This window comes from Phaenicophaeus curvirostris, chromosome 1 (genome assembly GCF_032191515.1).
Source record: "Phaenicophaeus curvirostris isolate KB17595 chromosome 1, BPBGC_Pcur_1.0, whole genome shotgun sequence".
Lineage (NCBI taxonomy): Eukaryota > Metazoa > Chordata > Aves > Cuculiformes > Cuculidae > Phaenicophaeus > Phaenicophaeus curvirostris.
Window position 1 is genome coordinate 46,189,903 of NC_091392.1, and position 24,921 is coordinate 46,214,823.

Below are 24,921 nucleotides of genomic sequence, written 5' to 3' on the forward strand. Positions count from 1 at the left end.
AAGCTCTTCTGTTAATGTTTATTGGATAGCTGACAAGGATTTAGCAAAGGCAGTGATTTTCGAAGGTGAAACGCAAGGAGATGCCTTTTGGCATTCCTCCTGAGGAATCTACTACAAGTGGCACTCACCTTCTTCCTCCCAGGCTCTTTGGTCACTTGGAATTGGTCTCTCTCTTGCTTTCAATTATTTTTTTTTTATTATTATCTGTAAAAAAACAATACAATGTGTTGACTACAGGCATATTTACCCATATTTAAACATTAACCTTCTGTTCCCCTCCTTTCTCAATGATTCAGTTAACCCAATCACAGCAACAAGATATTGATGCTGCTCTCATTGAAGCAAGATAGTAACAAAGGGGATGAGCCAGATGTGCCCTGCAAAGAGTTTATGTGTTTTGAGATAGGGTCAATGTGAAATGGGAAAGATTATCCTGAAAGTAACCCTGATCTGTGCTAGTGCTGCTGGAATTGTGACTTGGTATTCATGAGTGTGAGAAGAAGTATGTCCAAAATTCACAGCAGGACAAATTTCTCCCTGTGTTAAACAGAAAAACAGTGATGAATAAACTGTGCATCAAGAAAAGTTCCTGTCCTGTGTCACCAATACAATAATTTGTTTTCCCCTGTCTTTTTATGCTTTGTGTTGCAAAAAGCTTAGTAATAATGGTAACATTATTTTTCTCCACTTTAGAAATGACATGAATATCCCAGTTCTATTAGCTTAGTCTTAAATAAGGATCATATGATTAAAAAAAAAAATCTTGCTACTTCTAGTGTTCATAGAAGCAGCAAAGCTCTGAACAAGTAATGAGAAAGCTGTGAAAACAAGTTATCAACTGTGTCTAGGAAGTTATTTATCAAGTTTCAGGAAATAACACTTTTTATTGTTGTCTGATTCATATATCAGAATTTCCAGGGCTCTTTCCTATGCCTGGGCCATTTGTAAAGGCTGCCTGAAACCAGCAGCTACCAAAGAATTTGGATGCTCTTCCTTCACAGAGATCCCTTCAGCTGTAAGTTCTTGCACCAGGTAGATTGCACTGGTTTTCAGATCAGTGTCAGATACAATTCAGAACAATTCAGATGAAATTTGTGCAGATCTACAATACCCTTTATGATTGTGCTGTGGCCTGGAAGATTTTTTTGGTTTGCTTTGTTGTTTTTTTTTAAGATTCTGAAGTTAGTTTATCGCCTAACTGATATAATCATCAGGAAGATAGCTCCTATCTTAAAATTGGTGAGAGCAAGTAGGTGCTGAATACTTTTCTATTCTATTCTCTAAATCCTTCTATTTGCTGCTGGCTGTTTCCCCACCACAGTGAACTTGCAGCCAGTAAGTCTGGGTGGCAGTGGGATTTGAGTTTATTTAACCCATTTATTAACCCATCTCTGAGAGAGGTGCACGCAAGTGGCAACTTCTGCTTCCATGTGTGCTATTTTTCTGCCTGGTGTATCAGTACAGCCAGCCTGACCTTCAGGCTCTTGCAAGATACTGGCCCTAGTGGTACTTTTGTAAAGTCAGATGAGCAGAAAAGGCATCTTTTATTTGGAGGGGGATGAGGATATTATGTCATAGCTGAGGATTATTTTGATTGATTTTTTTCCTGAGGAAAGATGCAGCGAATGTAGTGAGAAAATCAATACAGTATTGAAGTTTGCATTTTTCCAGTGTGAAGTGTTTAAGGACATGCTGCCAGGGAAAAGACTTCATCAGCTAAACTTCCCTCATTTTATCACACTGAATGGGAAGCAGTTTTTGTAGCTTAGGGGATGCTACAGTGCTATATGTTCTGTGGGACAGTGAGACAACTGGACATGGTCCTGGGCAACCAGCTCTAGGTAGCCCTGCTTGAGCAGAGGAGTTTGGACAGGTGGCCTCCAGAAATTCCTACCAACCTCAACCATTCTGTGATTCCTGATGCTGTATGGACTGAAATCTGTTTAACAGGAGAAGTCAGGATAGGGAGGTAACCAGAGCTGGTCAGCTGGGGAAGGGCTGCATTTGAAAGAGAAATGCAGTCTCTCATGTTTGTGTAGTTGTCTAGCTACAACTTGAGTGCTTTGTTTAATGGTACTGTTATATACCCTATCCCAATTCAGGAAGCACATAACAAGCCAGGCTGTTAAGTTTTCTGTCAGCTTCCAGTACTTAAGAGTAGATAGTAAGTAATGACAGAAACAGTCCTACAGAATGTTAGTTTGGCTTTCCTCTGCTTCTGTGCTTGACTCTTTTTGTGCTCCCAGTCTGTGTATACATAAACCAGCAACAAGACAGAAAATGCATTATCTCTTTTCTTGTGCTTCACCTTATTGCTCTGTTTGCCATAATTTTAGTGATGCCTCAAAGAGAAAGGTGAGTGCAGCAGAATCTATTTGCAAACATTGTATCTTAGCCTGTAAGACTGATGACCTTCCAGAGCCTGAGGTTTCAACAGAAATGTAATAATAATTTAATTTAATTAATTAGGCTTTTAGCTGATATGAAACTGTATCTCATCCTGGCACATAACTTCAAAATGCATTTTTCTCCTTGCTCAGCCAGAGCACTTCTTTTCCACAATTATGCTTATGACTGGCACCCAAACCAGCATCCTATTTCCCACATTTTTCTTTCTAAGAGCTGTTTTCTTTGCCATTATCCCAATGAGGATTAAATGGCAGCTGTTAGTAATTGCAGAATAAGACACATGTGAAAAAGGAATCCTAACTTTAGCTGTACAGTAATGCGTTCTGAATTAGCCACAACTGCTCAGGGAAATAAGTTTGCTGTTCTGGTAGTTCTGTGAAAACAAATGTGACCCAAATTAAGTTGGTAGATAGCCAAACAAACAGGAGTAGTAAATAAACTGTGGCACACTCTGCTTCAAGATGTTGTGGTTGCTAAAAACTTACAGGAATTCAAAAATCAACAAAATTCACAGATGAAAAATGCATCAAAAGCTTTTAATGAGAAAAGTGCCACCTCTGTCTCCAAATTTCGGTGCCAGATCATGGAAGTACATATGTGGATGGTATTGCTGTAGAATTTGCCTGGTTTTAGGTTCTTCAGTAGGCACCTGCCACCACCCACTATCAGATGCTGGCTACTGAGCCTGATGGACTTTTGATCTTACATAATATAGGCACCCATAAGTTGTTTGTCCTTTCCTGTTGGTCGGTGTTCCCACTGTCATTCTATTCATGCTGGCAGTGTTTTCCAAACTTGCTGTCTGATAAGTCTACAAGACCAAGTCTCCACCCCCTTCAGAGAGACTCAACATACAGATTTCACTTACAGCTACAGAGTAATTAGTATTCACCTGGGAAGCATGAGGAAATTTCCCCATCACGTGATTGTGGGGGAAAAAATAGTGTACTAAGGAAAAAAAATGAAAAAACTCACTACAGTTCTCTAAAGATACACAGTGTAAGAACTGAAGTCTGGCTGAATATATTTGTGATAACTTGATAGGAGTTGTGCTCTTTGATCTCAATGTATGGGCAACCAGGCCCAAGTGTTTTTAAGAATAAAAATACTTGCCTACTTGGGAATGTAGTCACTATTCAATTATTTCACGAACAGACAAGGAGCTAGTGTTTTGTTCCCTCTATATCACTGAAGCTGGGAGGCTTGATTTTAAGTGATATTTCTGTATTAGACTTCTCTCCTTAAAGAGGCACTTCTGCTAACTCTAATGAACATTTTATACAGTGGTAGCAACTGTGAAAAAGCTGAGTTAGGCTGTGCGCAGCCACTGTGCTTTAGCCGTCTTTTCCAGAGATAGTCATAGTTAGGGAAGACAGCTCTGTGGTAAAGCATCACTGGACACGGAGGCTGTTGCTCTTGCTTCTCTGGCATTTACCCAAGTGATCAGCTGTGTACAGTGTGCAGACTCATGGGCCAGTAATTTCTATATTAATAGCCAGCAGCACTGAAAAATTTAGATAATTTAATATATTTTCATTCTTTAATTATGGAAAGAATAAAGAAGAGTTTTAGTGAAAGATCTTTAGTGAGAAGATACTACTTCAGTTAGCTTAATTGAAAGAATCACGGTCAGCACCACCTAAATGCCTTTCTTTCCTCTTCTCTCATGAACAAAAGTACAGATCCTGAGAGCTGGAGATCTGAGGCATGCTATTTCTCCTGAATGGGGAATTATACAAAGGGCAAAAGATGTCACACTGTTTTGTTTCACTTTCCTCTTTGACTGGTTTGGGTTTCTTTCTGTTCCCTCTGTATCTTCTAGGAATATTTGTTCTCTGAAGACAACTCAGATTTAGCTTGTAAAGCCAATCATTCACAAACATTCTGCATTTGGGCCATTTTAACTAGGCTAGAGAAAGCACCATGCAAATTACAGAGAGGGCAAGCGAGGAAGAATGAAATAAGAATGATGGCTTTGCAGACCCGTATGTTAAACCACACTGTGTGTTACTTAACTCTCTAATTTCCTTCCTAGTGGTTTATACCAGTATCCTAGGATTCCTTGCTTGTGCTACTTCTGGCATTCTACAGTACACAACATACATGGAGCACAAGTATATAATACGTATATGTGTGTAGGTGACAATTCCAGCCAGAATGTACATGCAAATGATTACATATGAATTATATGCGTAGAGAAGGACAAATACAAATGGATTTCTAAGGAAAAAAAAAAACAAACTTCACACTTAAATTTGCCCTTTAGTTTGGGTTGTTTTAAGATAATCCGCTTTTTCTGCCTTTCTTCTTAAAAGTTTTACCTTTCTCCTTAAAGGTTTGCTCTAGTACCCTCACTCTTTTTAATGAACATAGCAGTGGGAGAAAGCTCTGCCGTGGTACAGGAATGCTGAGAATACAGCAGAAAGTTGTGTGCCATTTTCAAGGGAAAAGAGCAGGTCAGCTTACATGGGCAGAGGCCTTGTTATTTTATATTCAAGATGAAATGCACTCTAAGCAGCTATAATTAGCCTTTCTTCAACCACTCTTCCAAATTCCAAATAAATTTTAGGAACCTATTCTGTTATGGGAAGGTTTCCTTGAAGGAATTTGGAAGAAATGGGCTCTTCTGATCAAAAGCTGTTTCACATAATAAACTTTATAATGCTATTGAATAGATATGAGACAGTTAAACAACTAAATAGATCTTCTCAGTTTTATGAATACTTTAATTTCTGCCTGTTTTGTCCCAAGTATAACATGCCAGGACAAATCGTGAAATCTGTCTCCCTCGGGTCACCTGTAGACAAAGTAGAAATTGAGTTAATTGGAGCATGACTCAGGGGAAAACTTAATATCTGGGAATTGTAGTGCATGGCCTGTAAAACATTAAACAAGAGGAGTTGCAGACAGGGCAATAGGAACTTTTCAAAAACTTCTATGTCCCACTTTCAGCAGTGACTTTTTATATTTGAGAAGTTGAGTCTCACAGAAAGAAAATGAAACATAGCCCCTGGAACATGCTAGTGCCAGTAGCACAGTGAAAGATTGAGTTTAGTCTCCCAGCAGAGAAGCTGTAGAAATGTTTTGTTTAGACCTCACTGAAGAAATGTAAAAGTTTGGGTTTGACCCTTCAATATATAGCAAACAAAAAAATTTAGCTAAATACATTCTTCCACTTTTGAGCATGTCTGTGTGATGTCAGTAGTTATAAATTAAATATGTAAGGCTTAAGGGAAACAAATGTTTTGCAGTTTTCTGGGCCATTATTCCAAATGACTGGCTTTTCAAAAATCTGATCTCTAAATCTGTAAGAAATAGAAGGGGAAAAAATTATATTTGTTGCTTCTCCTTCAGAATCAGAAAATTTTGGGAATGGCAAACATAAAGTTTTTGTTTCATTTGAAAATGAAAGCTATGTACAATACACCTGAAGTTTTGTATTAAAAATATATTTCATTTTTATCAGGATACACTGATGTCTCAGAATGGATTGTACCAAGTTGGAAAGACTGAACAAATTTTAATTATATTGTGTAAAGTGGTTGCCTCAAAGAACTTTTTTATTTAAAAGCTTTCAGAAACTTAGTATACTTCAGAGCTTCTGAAGTTACTTTAAAACCAGGATTTCAGACATTTCTTTCCCTGGCATTTTATGGTCTTATATTGCTGTTACTCAGAGATCTTCCACTATTACAAGAAACTAGTTTCAGAATTTCTCTCTCTAATGAAGATTATTTTTTCTTCCTCTTTCCTACTTTCCATTTCCTCTCAGTCGGAAGTGTCTTGGATCCCCAACAAACACTACTCTGGGATTTACGGGCTGATGAAGTTGGTTCTGACCAAGACTCTACCTTCCAATCTTGAGCGAGTAATTGTCCTCGACACAGACATAACATTTGCCACTGACATTGCTGAGCTATGGGCCGTCTTTCACAAGTTCAAAGGTATTCTAATGATTTTTTCACTGTCATTACTTGTAGGGGAGGGAGAATTGTAAAGCAAACAGTACAATGGGGGTAAAAGGGCTATCTGAGATTTGTTAAATGTTTTCAATCTTTTGGTCTTTGCATATAAATGTTATTTTTACCAGCTCTTTCCTCAATGATGTTCCATATGGAATGATCAACAATGCTGGTTATTGATGTAGTTGGTTTTATTGGTTAATTATTTGGGACAGGTGAGAGCTTGACAATACGTTAGGTGATAAAGAAAATTACGATGATGCTGTAGTGACCTACCATTCAAGCACCTATTGGTATTCAATACTTGGAATAACTTGTTTTGTATTACTTATTATTAATAAAGCCTAATTATTACTTTCAGTATAATTTTTCCATGTTAACACTGAAAATGAATGAAGTTAGGATCATACTTGGATCAGGGAGGAAGATGAAGAGAGCAGATTTATACATGTGAATACAAATGAGTTACTGCTTGTTCCTTTTAATGAGTTGATGAAGGGTGCTGGATTTGAAGTATCCACCTAAAGTAGTTTTCTTTACCTGTCCCCATTTCCCATAGCTCTTTGAAAAACTCCTTGATAATTTAACCAAGAAAGGACGCTTTCTGTGTAACCGTGTAAGAATATGGTCACATAGAAAGTTCCCTACTAACCTGCCACAAAACAGAGTACTTTCCTGGCTAACACACTGCTAAAACCATTTAATTCTCCGAGGCTCCAGTGTTGCCAGCTTTTCAGAGTCAGAGATATACCCTACTGTTCTCCTCTTGCCCTCAGATATATAATGGTGTGCTGATAAGTGCAGAGGCATTCCAGTATTCTGGTTTGAAGGTTTACAGGCCCGTAAAAGTGTAGCCTTGATGCATATCATCAGCTCTCTAAAAATCACCTCAAGCAAAGTCAGCCTAGGCAAATGGTACTATTTATTTACAGAGGCCAAAATAAACTATTCTGTTACAAAGGTGACAGAAAAAAGAGCACTTTTGTCGTATCTGTCCCATGCTGAAATCCACAAGACCTCTTTGCCTTTCGCAGTACCCAGCTAATGGGCAGGAGCTATTATCTTCAGCTCTGCAGTCAAGGACTGAGTGCTAGTACTTGCTTCTCAATACATTTACTTCCTTTCCCTTCTCTGGATACATTGATATCCCTTTTGCAGGCCAAAAGAATCACCTTACTTAACTGAAATATTCACAAATTTGCTTCACGAAGGAATATAAAGTTTTTCCTCCTCTTCAGGTGTTGTTCAGACCTCTTCACCAAGCTGCTCCCTACACTGAACCTTGAGCTTCATATAAACATATACTTTGACAGCCATAATTTACATAAATGTACGTATAGGGAGTAATAACTGTGCTATTGTACTGTCTCATCGTGTGCTGTTGTCCATTAGTAGTAATATTTCACTGAATATAGTGTATTAGCATGAGGTAGCAGGTAAAGAACTGTGTCTGAATGGAACTTGGGCATGGATTACTGCATGGTCAAAGACAGCAAAGTTCAAATTGAGGCAATGAGGGGGATCCTCTCCTTGCTTATATTTTCTGCCATAGTTTCAATGAAGGTCCCTTGTTTTTTACTGGGGAAAGAAACCAGGCATAAAGACTGTTTGTAAAGAAAGGAATATGGAGGATAGGCAGGCCTAACACTGAAAAAAATACAGACAAAAAATATGGGAACATGGAGAAGGGTAATTACTTGAAGTAAAATAGTGGGTGTAAGTCCGACTTCACAGAGCTAGACAAGGTTTTTATGGTGATTAGAGCTGTGAAAAACTCTAACATACACATAGCAACAGAATCCCTGTGCTACTGCCAGCCCTCATAACACGCGTATCACAACTCCCAAATGTATGATTTTGTAAGTTGTCTGGTCTGTCTTTTTAATTCTGGCTGACCACCTGTTTCTCCACAGTTTTTTTAATCCTGGCAATAGATCGGTCAGTGTCTACATCTGCTCATCTCCCAGATGGTCATGCACAAAGAAAGAATTAATGGCACAGTCTCACAGCCTCAGGAGTTGAGCAAAATGGGAGATGGTTTTGGAAGGCATGTACACCCAAAGTAATGATGCTAAGTGTTAGGGAGGAGAGGGAAGTGAAAGTGTCTAAGCAAGAACTTGTTCTCCAGCCTGTGTCATAGGGCATAGTCTCATTAGGCAAAGACTCGATGGAAATGGGTTATCCTGGAAAACAAGGGCAAGTCATTTGGAGGGATACTGTTGCTCCTTTTCTGGTTTGTGAAAGATTGGTTTAAATCATATGATTTTCAGTTTGTCCTCAGTCCCTCTTTATTTCTCCTTCCAGCACTGAAAAAATTATTAAAAGGATGTCTCATGTCATTAGCCCCAAATATCCCTTTAAAGGATCTATTTTTAAACTAATGTTTCAATCCTATCCTTGTTTCTCCCTCAGTAGTCCCAAGTAAGTTAATGAAGATTTCTTTGAGACAAATCTGTTATGTTTGTTTAACTATTACTTAAACAGAAGAGAAATAAAACTTCTATGAAGTGAAGTTCTAGCTTCCAAAGGAACCTGACAAGGTTGGAGGGCAGCTTTAGAACCACAGGCTTTCTTTCTAGAAATGTTCTAACACCCACTTGTTGGCTCGAAGTAGCTGTTACCAACCTCCTTGGACTAGGATGTTTGAGCAATTAGAAGAATTTTTCACATCCATTCAGGAAAGGCAGCAGGTTGCTGCAGGATAACCAATAAGATAGTCTGGTTCAGCCTCTTCCAATTTACAGCCACACAGGTCAGGTAAAGAGAGAGAAGATGCTAGAGTCAAGGATTCTTTCTGTGCCCAGAAGATTCTTCTCAACAAAAACAGTGACAAAGAGAGGCCAATAGCTCAGATTCTTTTTCTCAAGGACACCATGGTTGGAAGAAACTCATATTCAGGATTGTCTTACAGTTTAACCATGTTCAATTTGCTGTGTAGAAAGGCCCATGATAAGTTTTAAATCTCACCTGCAATACTTTGTTCTGCAAAGGTTCTTCTTCCAGTCATCTTAAGACTTGCTGAAATGATCAGACTCTTCCATAGTAACTTAATATTTTTGGTGGTAAAGCTACTGTTACATACGCTCTTTAGATGGAAAAAAAGGAGTATGATTCCTTTGTAAATTATTGCTCTTCTGCCCTTTTCAGATAAGCTACTTGCATATGCCCTTACAATAGATGATCCAACTATTCTGTAACTGAGTGCACAAATTGGGGCTGTACATACGTGATTTTATTTGAAAATCTCTTCTTTGAAGTGGCAACCTTAGGCTCTGGGAGAAATCCACACCTCTCTTCAGTAGCCTGGAAAAGTGTCTCTCAAGCAATGTAACATTTAAAAATTTCTCTTGACTGTTACTGGGGTTTGTATGATTATTATTCCTTTTATATGCAAGTTTCAATCTCTATGCATAAATATGTCTTTGGGAATCAATAACTTAAATTTCAAGACTCAGATGCACCTTTTCAGCTGGGATTTGGACATTTCTGCTTTAGCCTCATTCTCTCTTGCTCTCCCAAAGATAAGCAGCCTGTTTCTCTAGGACAGATATATATATACCCCCAAAATACTCACTTCAAAGGTATAAGTTCACAGACAGTCTGGTGAAGATAACCTGTCATGCCTGTTTTGTGTGACTTAGTTGACACTGATTATGTTTTCTATTCATCTTTCACTGGATTTTGACAGTTCTACACTCAAGAAAGCACCTAGCCTGAGGGCAAAAGAGTGGGACTGGAGATCATATGCATTCTTGGATAAAGTGCTGTAAAGCATTTCAGACAGCAAGGATTAGTGTAACCAATATGCTTTTATTGCAGAAATTGAGTGAATTCTTCCAAGAAAATAAGCAGTCCATAGCTATGCTCTTTGCCATCAATCTTAAAGTTCTTTTAAAGGCCACATTAGATAATTGTTTTATTATTCTTGCTCATGCAGACTCTTGGAATTGAAATGTGGGGTCTTTTTTTCCAAACTTCTGATTTTTACTTTAACTGCATGTTAAATATGGATTCTCAAGAGCATTCATTGTAAATTGGATTGTGAATTTATTTGGAACCTAACTATAACAGCTGCTGTAACTATTTGTGTTACAAGCTGCAGTTCCAGTCAGGATCACAGCCTCTTTGTCATGGCTGCTGTATGTAGACATAGCAGGAGATGGTCTTTATGCTTTACCTAGTGTCAAATGACAATTCTTCTGTCTGCCTGGTTCCTTTAGGCTATCTAGGTATAAGTCACAGCTGGGACGCACAAATGAGATCTGAATAATCCCTGTAGAGATCAGTATTAAGGGCCTCTGTATTAAGTATTTATAAGAACCCGTAGTGACTCAGAGGCTATACTGAACAGTGATGTTCTACTACTACAATGTGTTAGTATCACAATCCAGCTACCTAGTATGATGAACGTTTTAACAATAGAGACTGGGGAGTACACAACTAGTGTATTTCAAATAACTCTACCTGTAGATTAAGTCACCCAGAGAATAGAAGCCATAATTAGTGTTCGTCTGTTCAAATAAATCTTCTCTGGAAAGCTGATGAAGGCATTAAGGTAGAATCACTTACCTCTATTAACCAAGCATCCAAGGAGAAGTGGGAAGGTTGATAGGAACACTGGGATTCCTATATACTTTGCATGAATAAAAACATGCTATAGAGGCTGCTTGCTTTGTGTCGGGAGTTCAAACAATGATACAAATCCAGATTGACATCACAAATACCAGAAAAGGTCAACAACAATTTTGGTGCAGAATCAAGTTCCCACAGCTGAAGAGGGATTGGCACATAGTCAATCCCAAACTTAAAATCTGCAAACACTCAGTATGTGGGTGCTTTGGCATGTTGCTCTGCAGAATGCCTGAGGTAACAATCTAGGTTCATTCTATTTTTGCAGCTTCTTCAGGAAAAAGAGCAAACAAACAAAAAAAATAACAACCATCACAAAATTCAACATCTTGTGTAGGTGGTTTAGTAATAATATTCCTACAAGAACTGTTATGCATAAGGTTGTAATATCAAATGCATGCATAACTTTTCATTTGTGTGTGAATTTAGTGTGCCAGAAAGTGAGATGCTGATGGCACCAGTGAGAGGCAGGGAGAGTCAGCAGGTGCTGTATAAATTTCCCTGAATTTGGCTCTATCAGAGAAGCAGCATTTTAATAAACTATACCTGTCATAGACCTAGGCCCTTCTCCTGCAAAGATTGTACTTTTTATAGGTACCCTCTTCTTGTGATGATGTAAAATATTCAGTTGTTGCCAAGATTAAAATTGAAAATTCCTTGTCACCTATGGCTGAAGCCAGGATTTGAGCCACAGAATTGATTCTGGGCAGGTTCTGTAGTTCAGTCTGACAGTTTACACTGAGTAAATCATTAAAGCTTCCACAGATCATTTTGAGATAGGATCTCTACAGGCTGACACACTGTTTGTGTTAAATCCTGCAGAGATCTTTCTGTTCCTTCTGGTCAGTACAATTGGTTTTCTTTTCTTGATAATCAAGAGGAAGGCATTAGCAACATGTACCTTAGCGCGTGTAAAAATCTATGGTTTGAGTCAGTCTTTTTGTGAAGGGAACAGAATCATAGTGTAGCAGAGTGCATTAATAAAATTGTCAGGCAGCTATTAAAATAGCTTAAAATTACCTGAATTTTTATAGGTGTCTAAAAAGGCCGAATGGCACTTGTCTTTGCTCATAAAAGGAACATCTGTTAGTTTCTGCAAGTCTTGTGTAAGTGTTTAATGGTTAGACTGCAGTATATAGCTCACTCTAGGGTTATTCCGCAAATGAAATACATTTTCTCTTTGAAAAGGTCCCTGTGGAGACTCTATCTGCTTAAGATTTTCTATCCCTGATTGTTATATCGTGGTATTTTCTTCTTTTCTGCTGCAGAAGCTTTGAAGCCTCATTGATAAAGAATCCTATTTGTTAGCTATAGCTGATAGAAATGTCGGGGTGTGTAGTGCTTCTCTGTCTCATGATGCTGTTATCATCTGTGTGTGAAACTACAGGAGTGAACATAGATTTATCTTGGTGAAAAGCCAAAGAAAGTAAGGATTTATGATACTCGGAAAGAAGACAAGTTTGTAACTGTGGTTGGATATTAATTTTTCTGATTTTAATTAGGAGGGGCTCCAGCAAAGACATAAGGCTTAATGATTCTGTAGGACTGAGGAAAAACACTTCTTTTCCCCACGCATGTCAGATAAGGTGACTGTCTGGAAGACCTTTTTTTTTTTTTCCTAATTGCAGATTGCTTTTCCATGATATTTCTTTATTGACAAGGCAGTATGTAAGAAAGTTGACCTCAGTAAATGAGCTCCAGAGGAGAGAGTTTATTATATGGATCAGCATGTGCACATTCTAGTTTGTCAGTTTTAATGTGACAAGGGACATAATCAGAAAATTGTGATTATAAGTTGCTGCCAAAATAGAGTGGCTGCAGTTTCTGAAACATCTGTAGTTCTTTTTTAGCCGAATGGTTCTTTGTCTGTTTCTGCCACCAGGCAGAAATATTTAGGAGTGAAAGGCCAACAGTGCATAGAAATTGGGTATAATTCGTGGTGGGGGAATTCTAAAATAAAGTAAAATAAAATAAAATATTTGAATTCTTTATTTTTCAGTTTTGATTTCCAAGGAATGTCCTTTGGTCATGTTTTCAAGTTTGTCCCATTGCACCTAGGAATATTTTAATTAAAAATGAAAGCTGATATTCTTTTGTCATCTTTCAATACCACAACTGCAGTTTTCAAGATAAGACCCACCCATATTACAAGATTTATAACAAAATCTTCTTGGCAACGCTGAAAATTTGAGGACTTATTTCTACCTTCTCAGCATCAGTCTAAGGCTTTTTCTGCATTATTTTTCTCTAGTCTTTTTTAACCTGTCACTCATTCTACAACTGTCTTTTTTGCTTTGATGCTATGATGTATCAAACAACCAAACTAAATATTGTATGACTCAACCAGTGATAAAGCAAAAAAAAAAAAAACAAAAAACCAAAAGACAGTTTCTGTCTCCTCTAAGCTCTTTCTCCAGGATTTAAAGAGACTTTAATTCTATTAGTCTCAAGTACTCCATCCATGGAGAAAGGACCTAGAGCTTTTTGAATTGTCTTGTAAGTATTTCTTGGGAGAAATATGGGCAGAGTGCAGCGTCACAGGAGCAAGCTGCATATCCTCATCAGCCCTGACTAACAGAAGCTGTGGCTTTCCAGAACCTGGAAGATCCAGCTCCCAGAGGGTAGGCACTGGGAGAAGGACTATTTCTGCTTTGTGTGTTTGTTCTTGGCAGAGGAAAATTGTATTTCTGGGGATGGGATGCCAGTAGGCTGTGCTGAAATGATAACCTATGAGAACTGTGGGAGAGAACAAACTGAGAAGGGAAATAATAATAACAGCCCCCTCCCATCTCAGCTAAAAAGGAGAAAATAGCCAGGAGATGCTGTCCACTGATAAATGTTTTGGGCTGATAATTTTCTCCCGCAATCTGTTCACCTTCTCATACAATTACAGATGTGCTCCCTCTCAGATACATTTAGTAATCTGCCGCATCACGACTTTTTAAATTTATTTTTAGAGGGCTATTAAAAAGCCCCAAACCCCAATGTCTGCCAGTTGTCTTGGGTGTTGCACACAAATTAAGTCCATACACTAATCACTCTGGCCAGTCACTCCGCATTTCTTAGGTGACAGTAAAGCAGAGCAAGTGTATTAACTGGCAGTGAATATTGAGGGAGTGGCGACCTGTCCATCATTCCAATTAATAATGTGTAATTATGACTCACCTCTGGATGTGTGAAAAAGCCAAGCAGGAGAGACACATAGGTCATTCACCTAACAAATGAAGTTTACTCTAAGGTTTGATAGATAGATTACTAGGACCAAAGGAAGAAAGATATTTAATAGGTAGGTTTCTGTGCCTAAGGCCTTCTTTCTAATCACATGCAATCTATCAAGCAAATATGCTTTTCACAGTTCTCTGTGCATGCATTGTAATAACATGATATTCTGTTTTCTTCCTCTCTGAACCAGGCGTATTCTCTGAGCCTACCCTATTCTGTATTAGCCCCATTTCCAATTACAAAGCTCTCATTCAAGGTTTCACCCTTTTTTGTGCTTTTTGGTTTTGTGCTGCAAATTATGTCTGTAATACTGTCCTTGGTAGCACGTGGTTTGTATAGGGTAAAGTGGCATAGGGAATATCTGTCTCACGGGCTCAAGCTGGAAGGTAGAATGTGTTGCCTGGAGGTCAATGGTATGATCATCCCATCAGCAGGCTGAGTGCATGGTATTGCTCTCTGCACAACTAGGGCAGAGGGAAAAAAGTGTACAAAATTAAACCGATCTGTTACATACCTGAACTAAGGCTGTGTACAAATGCACCATGAGCAAAATTAGTGGCAAGTTGCATGAACTAAAAGTTAGACATGTAAATGAAATCAATCAGTCCAATGTTGTGGAAATAATAGAAACCTCACGGGTTTCCTTTCCCAAGCAATCTAGAGAATTGGGGATGTTTGAACCCCTTATATTAACCCACTAGCTAAAAGAACGAAGTAGGTATATCTGTAATGGCCTTCTTCACTCTGCACCTACCAAGTGTCTTTATTTTACTTAAATCTCAAGCTTGCTGTACTCTGTGTTCTCTGCAGCAATCTCTGTCTAGCATTCAGCATGGGCCAAGCAGTTGAATTAAATGAAGGAGCTTTTCTCCCTCTGATCCTTTCCTCAAAGTAAATCTTTTATGTGCTTTGAGACACTGCTAACAACAAAAAGACTTTTGTCCTAGACTAGATACATACCAAATGGTGATTGATAAACATACAGTAAAATTCAGGAACCACATGTATGTGGTTCATGTATGTCCACAACTTTTCTGTATTTTCATAGAATCATAGAATAACCAGGTTGGAAGAGACCTACCGGATCATCGAGTCCAACCATTCCTATCAAACACTAAACCATGCCCCTTAGCACCTCGCACACCTGTACCTTAAACACCTCCAGGGAAGGTGACTCAGCCACCTCCCTGGGTAGCCTGTTCCAGTTCCCAATGACCCTTTCTGTGAAAAAATTTTTCCTAATGTCCAGCCTAAACCTCCCCTGGCAGAGCTTGAGGCCATTCCCTCTTGTCCTTTCCCCTTTCACTTGGGAGAAGAGGCCAGCACTCTGCTCTCTACAACCTCCTTTCAGGTAGTTATAGAGAGCAATGAGGTCTCCCCTCAGCCTCCTCTTCTCCAGGCTAAACACCCCCAGCTCTCTCAGCTGTTCCTCATAAGGCCTGTTCTCCATCCCCTTCACCAGCTTTGTTGCTCTTCTCTGGACTCGCTCCAGAGCCTCAACATCCTTCTTGTGGTGAGGGGCCCAGAACTGAACACAGGATTCGAGGAGCGGTCTCACCAGTGCCGAGTACAGAGGGAGGATAACCTCCCTGGACCTGCTGGTCACACCGTTTCTGATACAAGCCAAGATGCCATTGGCCTTCTTGGCCACCTGGGCACACTGCTGGCTCATGTTCAGCCACTGTCAACCAACACACCCAGGTCCCTCTCCTCCAGGCAGCTTTCTAGCCAGACTTCTCCTAGTCTGTAGCACTGCATAGGGTTGTTGTGCCCCAAGTGCAGGACCCGGCACTTGGCCTTGTTAAACCTCATCCCATTGGTCTCAGCCCAGCGGTCCAGCCTGTTCAGATCCCTTTGCAGAGCCTCCCTACCCTCCAGCAGATCAACACTTCCACCCAGCTTAGTGTCGTCCACAAACTTGCTAAGGGTGCACTCGATGCCTTCATCCAGGTCATTGATAAAGACCTTGAACAGGGCTGGAGGCATCACTGAGCCCAGGGGAACCCCACTTGTCACTGGCCTCCAGCTGGATTTCACACCATTTACCACCACTCTCTGGGCCCGGCCATCCAACCAGTTTTCCACCCAGAAGAGTGTGCGCCTGCCCAGGCCAAAGACTGACAGTTTCCGAAGCAGAATGCTGTGAGAAACTGTGTCAAAGGCTTTACTGAAGTCCAGGAAGACCACATCCACAGCCTTTCCCTCATCCAGCAGCCGAGTCACTTTGTCATAGAAGGCGATCAGGTTAGTTTGGCAAGACCTGCCTTTTGTGAACCCATGTTGACTGGGCCTGATCACCTGGTTCTCTTGCATGTGCTTCATGATAGCACTCAGGATCACCTGCTCCATGACTTTCCCTGGCACTGAGGTCAGACTGACAGGCCTGTAGTTCCCTGGGTCCTCCCTGCGACCCTTGTAGATGGGCACAACATCAGCCAGCCTCCAGTCCAGTGGGACTTCCCCAGTCTTCCAGGACTGTTGGAAGAGGATGGAAAGGGGTTTGGCCAGCACATCTGCCAGCTCCTTCAATACCCTTGGATGAATCCCATCCGGCCCCATAGACTTGTGGGTGTCTAGTTGGGCAAGCAAGGCTCTGACGACCTCCTCTTGGATCGTGGGAGCCTAATTTTGCTCCTCTAGCTCCTGGGCTTGTACACAAAGGGAACAACTTTCTTTACAATTAAAGACTGAGGCAAAGAAGGCATTAAGTACCTTTTCCTCATCCCCTGTCACTGTTGTTCCTTCTGCGTCCAATAGGGACTGTATGGTCTCCCTAGTCCTCCATTTATTATTTATGTATTTATAGAAGGATTTTTTGTTATCTTTCACAGACTTTGCTAATCTGATTTCTAGTTGAGCCTTAGCCCTTCTGATTTTTTCTCTACAGAATCTCACTTTCCTCCTGTAGTCCACCCAAGAGGCCTGACCCCTCTTCCAGAGCTCATAAACATTTCTCTTCTTCTTGATATCACTCAAGATCTCTCTGTTCAACCAAGCTGTTTTTTTCCCTGCCGGCTTTTTTTCCGAAACATGGGGATGGCTTTCTCCTGAGCTGCTAGGATTTCCTTTTTGAAGAGCTCTCAGCCCTCATGGGCTCCCTTGCCCTTAAGTACTGTCTCCCATGAGACTTTGCCAACCAGCCTTCTGAAGAGTTCAGAGTCTGCCTTCTGGAAATTTAATGCTACTGTCCTGCTAACCACCCTCTTCACTTCACCTAGAACAGAAAACCCTATCATCTCATGATCACTTAGTCCTAGGCGTCCACCTACTGCCACATCCCCCAACAAGGCCTTCTCTGTTCACAAACAGCAGGTCCAGGAGGGCACCTTCCCTTGTAGGTTCATTCACCAGCTGCGCAAGGAAGTTGTCTTCCACACACTCCAGGAACCTCCTAGACTGCTTCCTTTCTGCTCTATTGTACTTCCAGCAGATATCAGGAAGATTGAAGTCTCCCACAAGAACAAGAGGCATTGATGTAGAGATTAACCCCAGCTGTTTATAGAAGAGCTCATGAGCTGCTTCTCCTTGGTTGGGTGGTCTGTAACAGACTCCCATCACAAAATCTACCTTCTTGTGGGCTCCTCTGATTTTAACCCACAGGCACTCAATCTCCTCATCACCACAATCAATCTCAATGGTGTCCAAGTCCTCCCTTACAAAGAGGGCTACCCCACCTACTCTCCTACCCTTCCTATCACACCTGAAGAGTTTGTACCCCACCATAGCCGTACTGCAGTTATATGAGTCATTCCACCACATTTCCATGATGGCAACAACATCATAGGCTCCTTGCCCTACGACAGCTTCCAGCTCTTCCTTCTTATTACCCATGCTGCCTGCATTGGTGTAAATGCACTTCAGCTGAGCTGCTGAGCCTTCAGCCCTCTTAGAGGGAACAGAGTTCATTCCCAATTACCTGGTAAATGGAGTAGCTAGTGCCAGAGTGCCCGTACCTTCCTTACCATCCCCAGGTATGTTCACCCCCACTTTCTGTGTGGTACTGGTGGTCCTCACCAGCACACCCTCTCCGAATCACCAGTGCCCCACGTCCATGCTCGCTCCTGTCTAGCCTGGTCTCAACCCCTTCCCCCTTCACATCTAGTTTAAAGCTCAGTTTATGAGCTTAGCTAGGTTTTTATCAAGGGCGTTAGCCCCCCTAGGAGACACACGCGTCCCATCCTTAGTAACAAAGCCTGGGGGTGCATGAGCCACCCCATGATCAAAGAAGCCGAAGCCCCTTTCCTCACACCAGGCTCGGAGTCAGGCATTAATTGAATTTTTCTTCCTGACTTTCAGTTCCTCTCTATTTAGCCCTGGGATGGAGCAGAATACTGTTTGTGCCCCAGAGCCCTCCATCATTTTCCCAATGGCCCTGAAGTCTTTCTTGATGGCTTTGGTCTTTCTGTTTACTAAATCATCATTACCAGTTTGGACTACTATCAGAGGATAGTAGTCTGTCTCATGGACCAGGGAAGGAAGTTTTCTAGCTACCTCCTTCACTGATGCCCCCCGGTAAGCAGCAGACCTCTCTGTGGAGCGGGTCCGGTCTGCAAATGGGTCCCTCCGTTCCTTTTAGGAGGGAGTTCCCTACAACAATCACTCTCCTTTTCTTCTTAATGGAGGATGTTTTTATCTTTTTCTTTTTTTTTTCTTTTTATCTTTTTTTTTAATATATTTCCTTTTTTCTTTTTAACTTTTTTTATATATTTCCTGCATTTACCCATAGTGAAATTAATAATTTGGGCTTAAGTATCAAATATCGTGATTTGTAACGATCTCCATTGCACAAGAGGTGGTCCTGAAAAGAATTTGGACCTGAAGTGCAAAATTCATAGCTATGGCAAATGGCATGCAAGTTCACGTCAGCAAAAGAGATGCACATTTAGTGTTTTCTGCTGAAGACCCAGGCCAGTTTAGGGTTCCTTTGCACTGCCTGAATGGTCAAAAGAATCTCAAGATCTAAGCAAATACTATTCCTGCTTGGTGTAAAGTAAGCCCTATGTCAACTGTTTCTGGTCCTCATGGTGCTGGGATTCATCCTGGACCTGGGACATGTCAGCAGAACAGCTTCCTGGGAGTCATTAAGTACTGGCACAATTAAGTGAAACCCTGAAACTCTGAGTATGTGGTGTTATTTTCTCTCTGCTTAGGGACTGGCAAAACTGTCAAGTAAGTGCTATTGTGACACACCAAGAGAATTTGTCTCATGGGAACAGAGGTGGCGGTGTGTAGCAAAGAAGGTGTTCAGTGATGCTGTTGACAAATAGGCAAGAGTATGAACCATCCCAAGGCTGAGGACATGCTTACTGCTTCTGCCCTGCTAAGACACTGGTAACTTTGAACAGGACCCTACAGTAAAGTGAGCCGTCGTACTTTTTCTCATACAAAGTTATCCTTGGCTGCATTGATGCTACTACTCTTCTGTCATCAACACAAAATGTCTGCCAGTTTATGCTCAGAGCAGCTTACTGAAAAGCACATCATCTCTGAAACTGGCTCACGATCTCCTGAACATCATTAATTCATGACATTATCATGTCTTCCTGCACATGTTACATTTAATAGACAGTTATATTACTTCCTTCCTTGCATGCTTCAGGATACAATTATTGCTGGTGCCTAGTGGCATTCTGCAGAGCTGTCTACAGGCTTTTTGCCAACCTGCTTTGGAGTGACATTAGCACCAATTTTTATAGCACTTAGAGTTTCAGTATTTTCTGAATTTCTTGTACTACTAGGAAATGATGATCTGAATATTGCTACACTGGTATCCTAAAATCCTGAGAGAGCACATTTCAGCTGCTGTTACCTAGCTTGATAATACATTGGAGGGAACAAGGTGATGCTGACTTATATTAGTAAAGAAGTCTAGCTCCTGTATTCCTTGATTTACATAAATATTTCTGCTTTGAACTTACAGCTTCTTTTATAGGCTAACTAAAAAAAGATGTGAATAGTTGGAGGAGTAATCTTTAAATATGGTCTCCTTTCAGCTCTGTGGCATGGGTCACAGGTAAAAAGAGTTGGATGACCTCAGCCAGATTGTGACGTGCATGAAGGGTGAAGAACATAAGCAGGGGATCAAAGGGATGCCCTACTGGGGTACAAGTTTTGAGGTACTTTGTCAGAATTAGAAGAAGATGTTTGTACATGGTCAGTTCCATTCCATGATCACATAATCCTTTCAAACATAACAATAGGAAGTGGACATACTTGGTAGGTAAATGAGAAAACTGTGGAGTTTGAAAGTGGGTGTGAATATACAGGATTTGGAGCAAGAAAGGAAGAATAGGAAAAGGTAGAAGTGGAAACACATGCCAAGTTAGTCAAGATTATTTATCTTGAAACCCATCAGATATTAGCTAAGAATATCATATATCACAGTAAATTTCTGTGAAGCAGAGGCGAGCATGTATATCTAGAAATTTTCTGCATTTCCTTTGCAGCAGCATCAGCCTATAAGAAGAAACTTAACAAAGAAATAATTAAGTACACATTAGCATTAAGGAGCTAAACCAGCATTTAATTCAGTGTAATTTTGGCCCATGCCTTGCACAAGGTGGATAGTACAGATATCATTCCCACTTGGCTGCAGTTAGCAATTAGTTCTAATGTCATTCTTGTCACTTTTTTATTTGTTTTACTCTGTGGTGACCTTCCAGTACCTGAAGAGCGATCTTCCAGTACCTGAAAGGGGCCTACAGGAAAGCTGGGGAGAGACTTTTTACAAGGGCTTGTAGTGATAGGACTATGGGCAATGGCTATAAATTGGAGAGGGGCTGATTTAGACTAGACATAAGGAGGAATTTCTTCACCATGAGAGTGGTGATGCACTAGAACAGGTTGCCCAGGGAAGTTGTGGCTGCCCCATCCCTGGAGGTGTTCAAGGCCAGGTTGGATGAGGCCTTGGGCAGCCTGATTTAGTGGGATGTCCCTGCCCAAGGCAGGGGGGATGGAACTGGATGATCTTTAAGGTCCCTTCCAACCCAAACTGTTCTATGAGTCTATGGACCAGCACTTCTAGTCCTTGTTTCTAAAAATGGGTGGTAAAAAGGCTTTGCCCACCCATTGCTGTGAAGCCAAGTGTTTTTTTTCCTCTTTCTGAATAGTCTTGATCACTGTAACACCCAATCTAGTCTTTGTGTAGGGTAGAAAGGCTGAGAATGATTTGAAAAAATGAGAAGACCAGTGATGATGCCAGATTTGTATGATTATTTTTTTTTTTGCTTTGGTTTTGTGCTATTGCTTTTAAAGGTTTAGTTGTCATAGCAACCCAAAGCAGTCTTGTATTACCATAGAAACGTGCTGTTGTGGGTGATAGTTTTTATAAGAAACTTTTTTTTTTCTTCTCTACTCTTCACATAGTGTCTTTAACACTGGCCTTTTTGCAGGTATATGACTGTACACTGCAGGAGTTCCATAAAGTGTCAGAATGACGTAATAAGTAACAAAAAAGAAGCAGATACTTAATCTGGGAAGAAAATCTGGGGTCATGGTTCACTGAGAACACAGAAAGATTAAAAGTAAATTGCTGTTGCTTATGTTGGAGGTTAAAAGTATTGACCTTAGAGCGGGGCTGGCTAATCAGTCCACATGGGTAAATACACAAATCAAAACACAGCAAAACAGGACTTAGGTTTTAGATTATGTTCCAGGAAGTCAGTATAAAAACAACTTGTCATGACAGTTGTAGTTATCAAAAGACGGGACTGCTTTAGTGTTCTCTGTATGGGGCTGCTCCTTGAGACTATTCAGAGGGTGGAGTAAGAACGGCTGAATGAGGCAGTCCTCTTCTATAGCGCTGCTTCATGCTGAGAGCCAGTTCCAGCTGCATACTGATAGCCTGCTAGCTTCAGGGTGTTGGTTGTGACCTGAAAAGCCCCAAAACATTTGGAATCTCTCTATATTGAAAGATTTCCCTCTCCCTGTGTGATACCTTTAACAGTTATGTTCTTCAAAGTCTCTTGGGTTTGTAAGGAATGGTGGTAGAACTTTTCCTTCCACAAATCTACATCTTGATCTACTTGTTACTTGGATCTCCTAAAGCAGTGGACCACTGGAACATATCAGCTCTCCTAACTTCTGGAATATTGCTGTGCATCATTATTATGAAGCTGAAAATTGAAGTTATGGACCAGTTGCAGACCATTTACTCTCTCCCAGCAAACCGTTGTAGTAGAGAGCATGCTGTTACAGGTTCATAATTTTATGACAAGCCACACAATTTATTTGGAAAGAGTATAGACACACACATGATCTTAAAGGTCTTTTCCAACCTAAACCAGTCTGTGATTCTGCAAAGGCTATCCGTTGATAATTTGCATCAATGATAAAAAAACTTTTCATTTCTGATATGCATGTTGTAAAGGACAAAAAACTTCCAGCTAAGATCTTGCAAGAGTTCCCCTTGCCAAGATTAAGCAGGCACAGGGCATGCCATGAAGTTCAGACATGCTTTTTGGTTATTGACCCCTCTGTGAGCCTAGACAAATCTCCTATTATTTTTTTCTCCTTTTACCCTCAGTTCTCCAGGCTCCATTCTGGATTTCATCCATTTCTGTTTGTGGTGATTGGTGGGAAACAGGATTTCTTTCCTACTTTCTGAATGCCTCCATCTAACTTGTTCAGAGACATGACATTCTTCATTTTTATGGTACTGGAAGTCCCGTCCATGATCTTGATGTTTCCAGATGAGACCTGTTCCATCCAATCTAATCGAGATTTGTTGGACACAATTTTCACTCTGTTCTCTTCTTCACTTCCTTTCTCTAGTCAAGAGGTTTCAAATGAATAAGTCAGAGGTTAAAGTTAAATGTTGTAAATAACTACTTTTTTTCCTTTACATCCTGATGACTCGTTGACTTCTACTCCATGAAAAAATTCTATAGCCAAACTTAAAAGGAACTTTTGTATCACCTTGAAATAAGTTCCTGTTTCAATTAAATTACTGAAGACTGACCACCATGCAATGTGATTTATACTCATTAATCTTACTAAGTAGCTACATTCAGTATAAATCTGTTCTCAGAACAGTCCTTCTACCTCTAATGCAGAAATGTCACAGCCTCTTGGTTTTGCCACTCTTGCTGTAAACTCTGTGGTTCCTAGTTGGATTTTATGGCTGGATTGGAAGATCTTAATTTTCTTAAGAGCTGTGCACAGATGCTCAAAGCTGCCATCTTTTCCACTTGTTTAATAATTAGAAAACCCCTGTTGAGCAGGACATACATTTGTATGGGTTCTTAAAGAGCAATAATATCAAACCAAATAATAGACATATCCTAAGCTTTTAAAATTGCTTCCACCTTACCCAGTACTAATGCTAAGGCAACTCTTATCCCTTGTATGAGCTTCATTTTTAATGGAGTTTTCTGTATCAATAGATAATCCTTCTTTCAGTTTCATGACTTTTTTTTATTTTTTCCTGCCTTACTTGACTGAGATTGTTTTATGAGGTGTGCTCAGATAAAAAAGTGAGATTGCAGTCCCAGGGAGCATGTCAGGGATGGATTGGGATCTGGAATTTGTACCTGTGCAGAAAGAGAATTTGTGGAGATTTCCTTTGAAGGGAAGCAAAGATAAAGAAGAGCTGCAGGTTGCAATAAACTCTTTGCCAGCTCCGTAACAAGACAGATGTTACCCTCACCCACTGTAATCCCCTGGGAGTCTCAGTATATTAGCAATACAGAACATAACAATCAGCATTAGCCTGACCTAGCCAGTACAGTCGCTACCACTTAAAGCGTGGGCAGCAACCACTATGCTTGAAGAGCAGTGTTTCAGTGACAATCGTTCTTCATGTGCTTCAGGGCTGTTTTGTCACTGCAGTTATGACACCAATATTTGAGCTGCCTTGTTTTTTACCTTTGGCTTACAACCCTTTTCCTATCTTCTCATCACCATGTGTTTTCAATAGAGCACTGTGAACATTAGCAGCCTACATGTGAGGTCCATCTGCAGTTCCCTGCTGGAACTCACTCTCTCTGAACTGGAGAGGTACATTTCACCAGATATGCAGGTCTGTAATTAACCTTTCTCTAGAAGGCACAAAATTACAAGATGCATAGACTTATTGATGAAGACTGTTCTTTAGTAAGAGTAAATTAAAAAAAACTAGAATTCTTGGGACTGGATCAAAATGTTATAAGCACCTAGTTCTAAGTAAGAGTCTGGTATAAATTGACTGATTCTTTTCTGTTCCAAAATGTTAATGAATTAACTATTCTGAGAAACCTGGATCAGATACCATCTGTCTTTCCATAGTAAGCTTAAAGTCAGCATAAACTCCAAATCATGCTTTCTGGCTAATGCAATAGAAATGTCATTCTGTACCCACATTTGATTATGTATCAGATTTGCTCTGCTGGGTGACTCAGTCATGAACAGATCCTGTATACTAAGGAACATAGAGCCATCTCTGGAGTAAGGCTTGGACTAACTTTCTTGAAATGTATTGCTCTAGGATACCTTGCTATATAGCTCTGACTTCCACATTGAAGGCAGGTGCAAATGCTAATTTCTTGGGATGAATCTTCGAAGGCAGAATTTAAAGTAGAAAAAAAATATTTTAGTGTTTCCAAACCATGATTAGTCTTAATTTATCTCCTCGTAGAAGACAAAGATGTTTAATCATTTCTTTAACAATGCGTAAGGTCTCCAGGTTGTCAAAATTAAGAACTAAAGATTGAGTTAGAAATCT

The 24,921-nt window shown here is 40.3% G+C and overlaps 1 protein-coding gene across 4 annotated transcripts in view; it reads left to right on the plus strand.

Moving 5' to 3' along the window:
* LARGE1 (LARGE xylosyl- and glucuronyltransferase 1) overlaps positions 1 to 24,921 on the plus strand; it is a 283,680-nt gene that overhangs the window by 167,528 nt on the left and 91,231 nt on the right. For all 4 annotated transcript variants that reach the window (XM_069857011.1, XM_069857017.1, XM_069857004.1 and 1 more), the window contains exon 6: positions 6,182 to 6,353. In XM_069857011.1, coding sequence (XP_069713112.1) covers positions 6,182 to 6,353 — 172 coding nt within the window. The remainder of the gene's footprint in view (positions 1 to 6,181; positions 6,354 to 24,921) is intronic.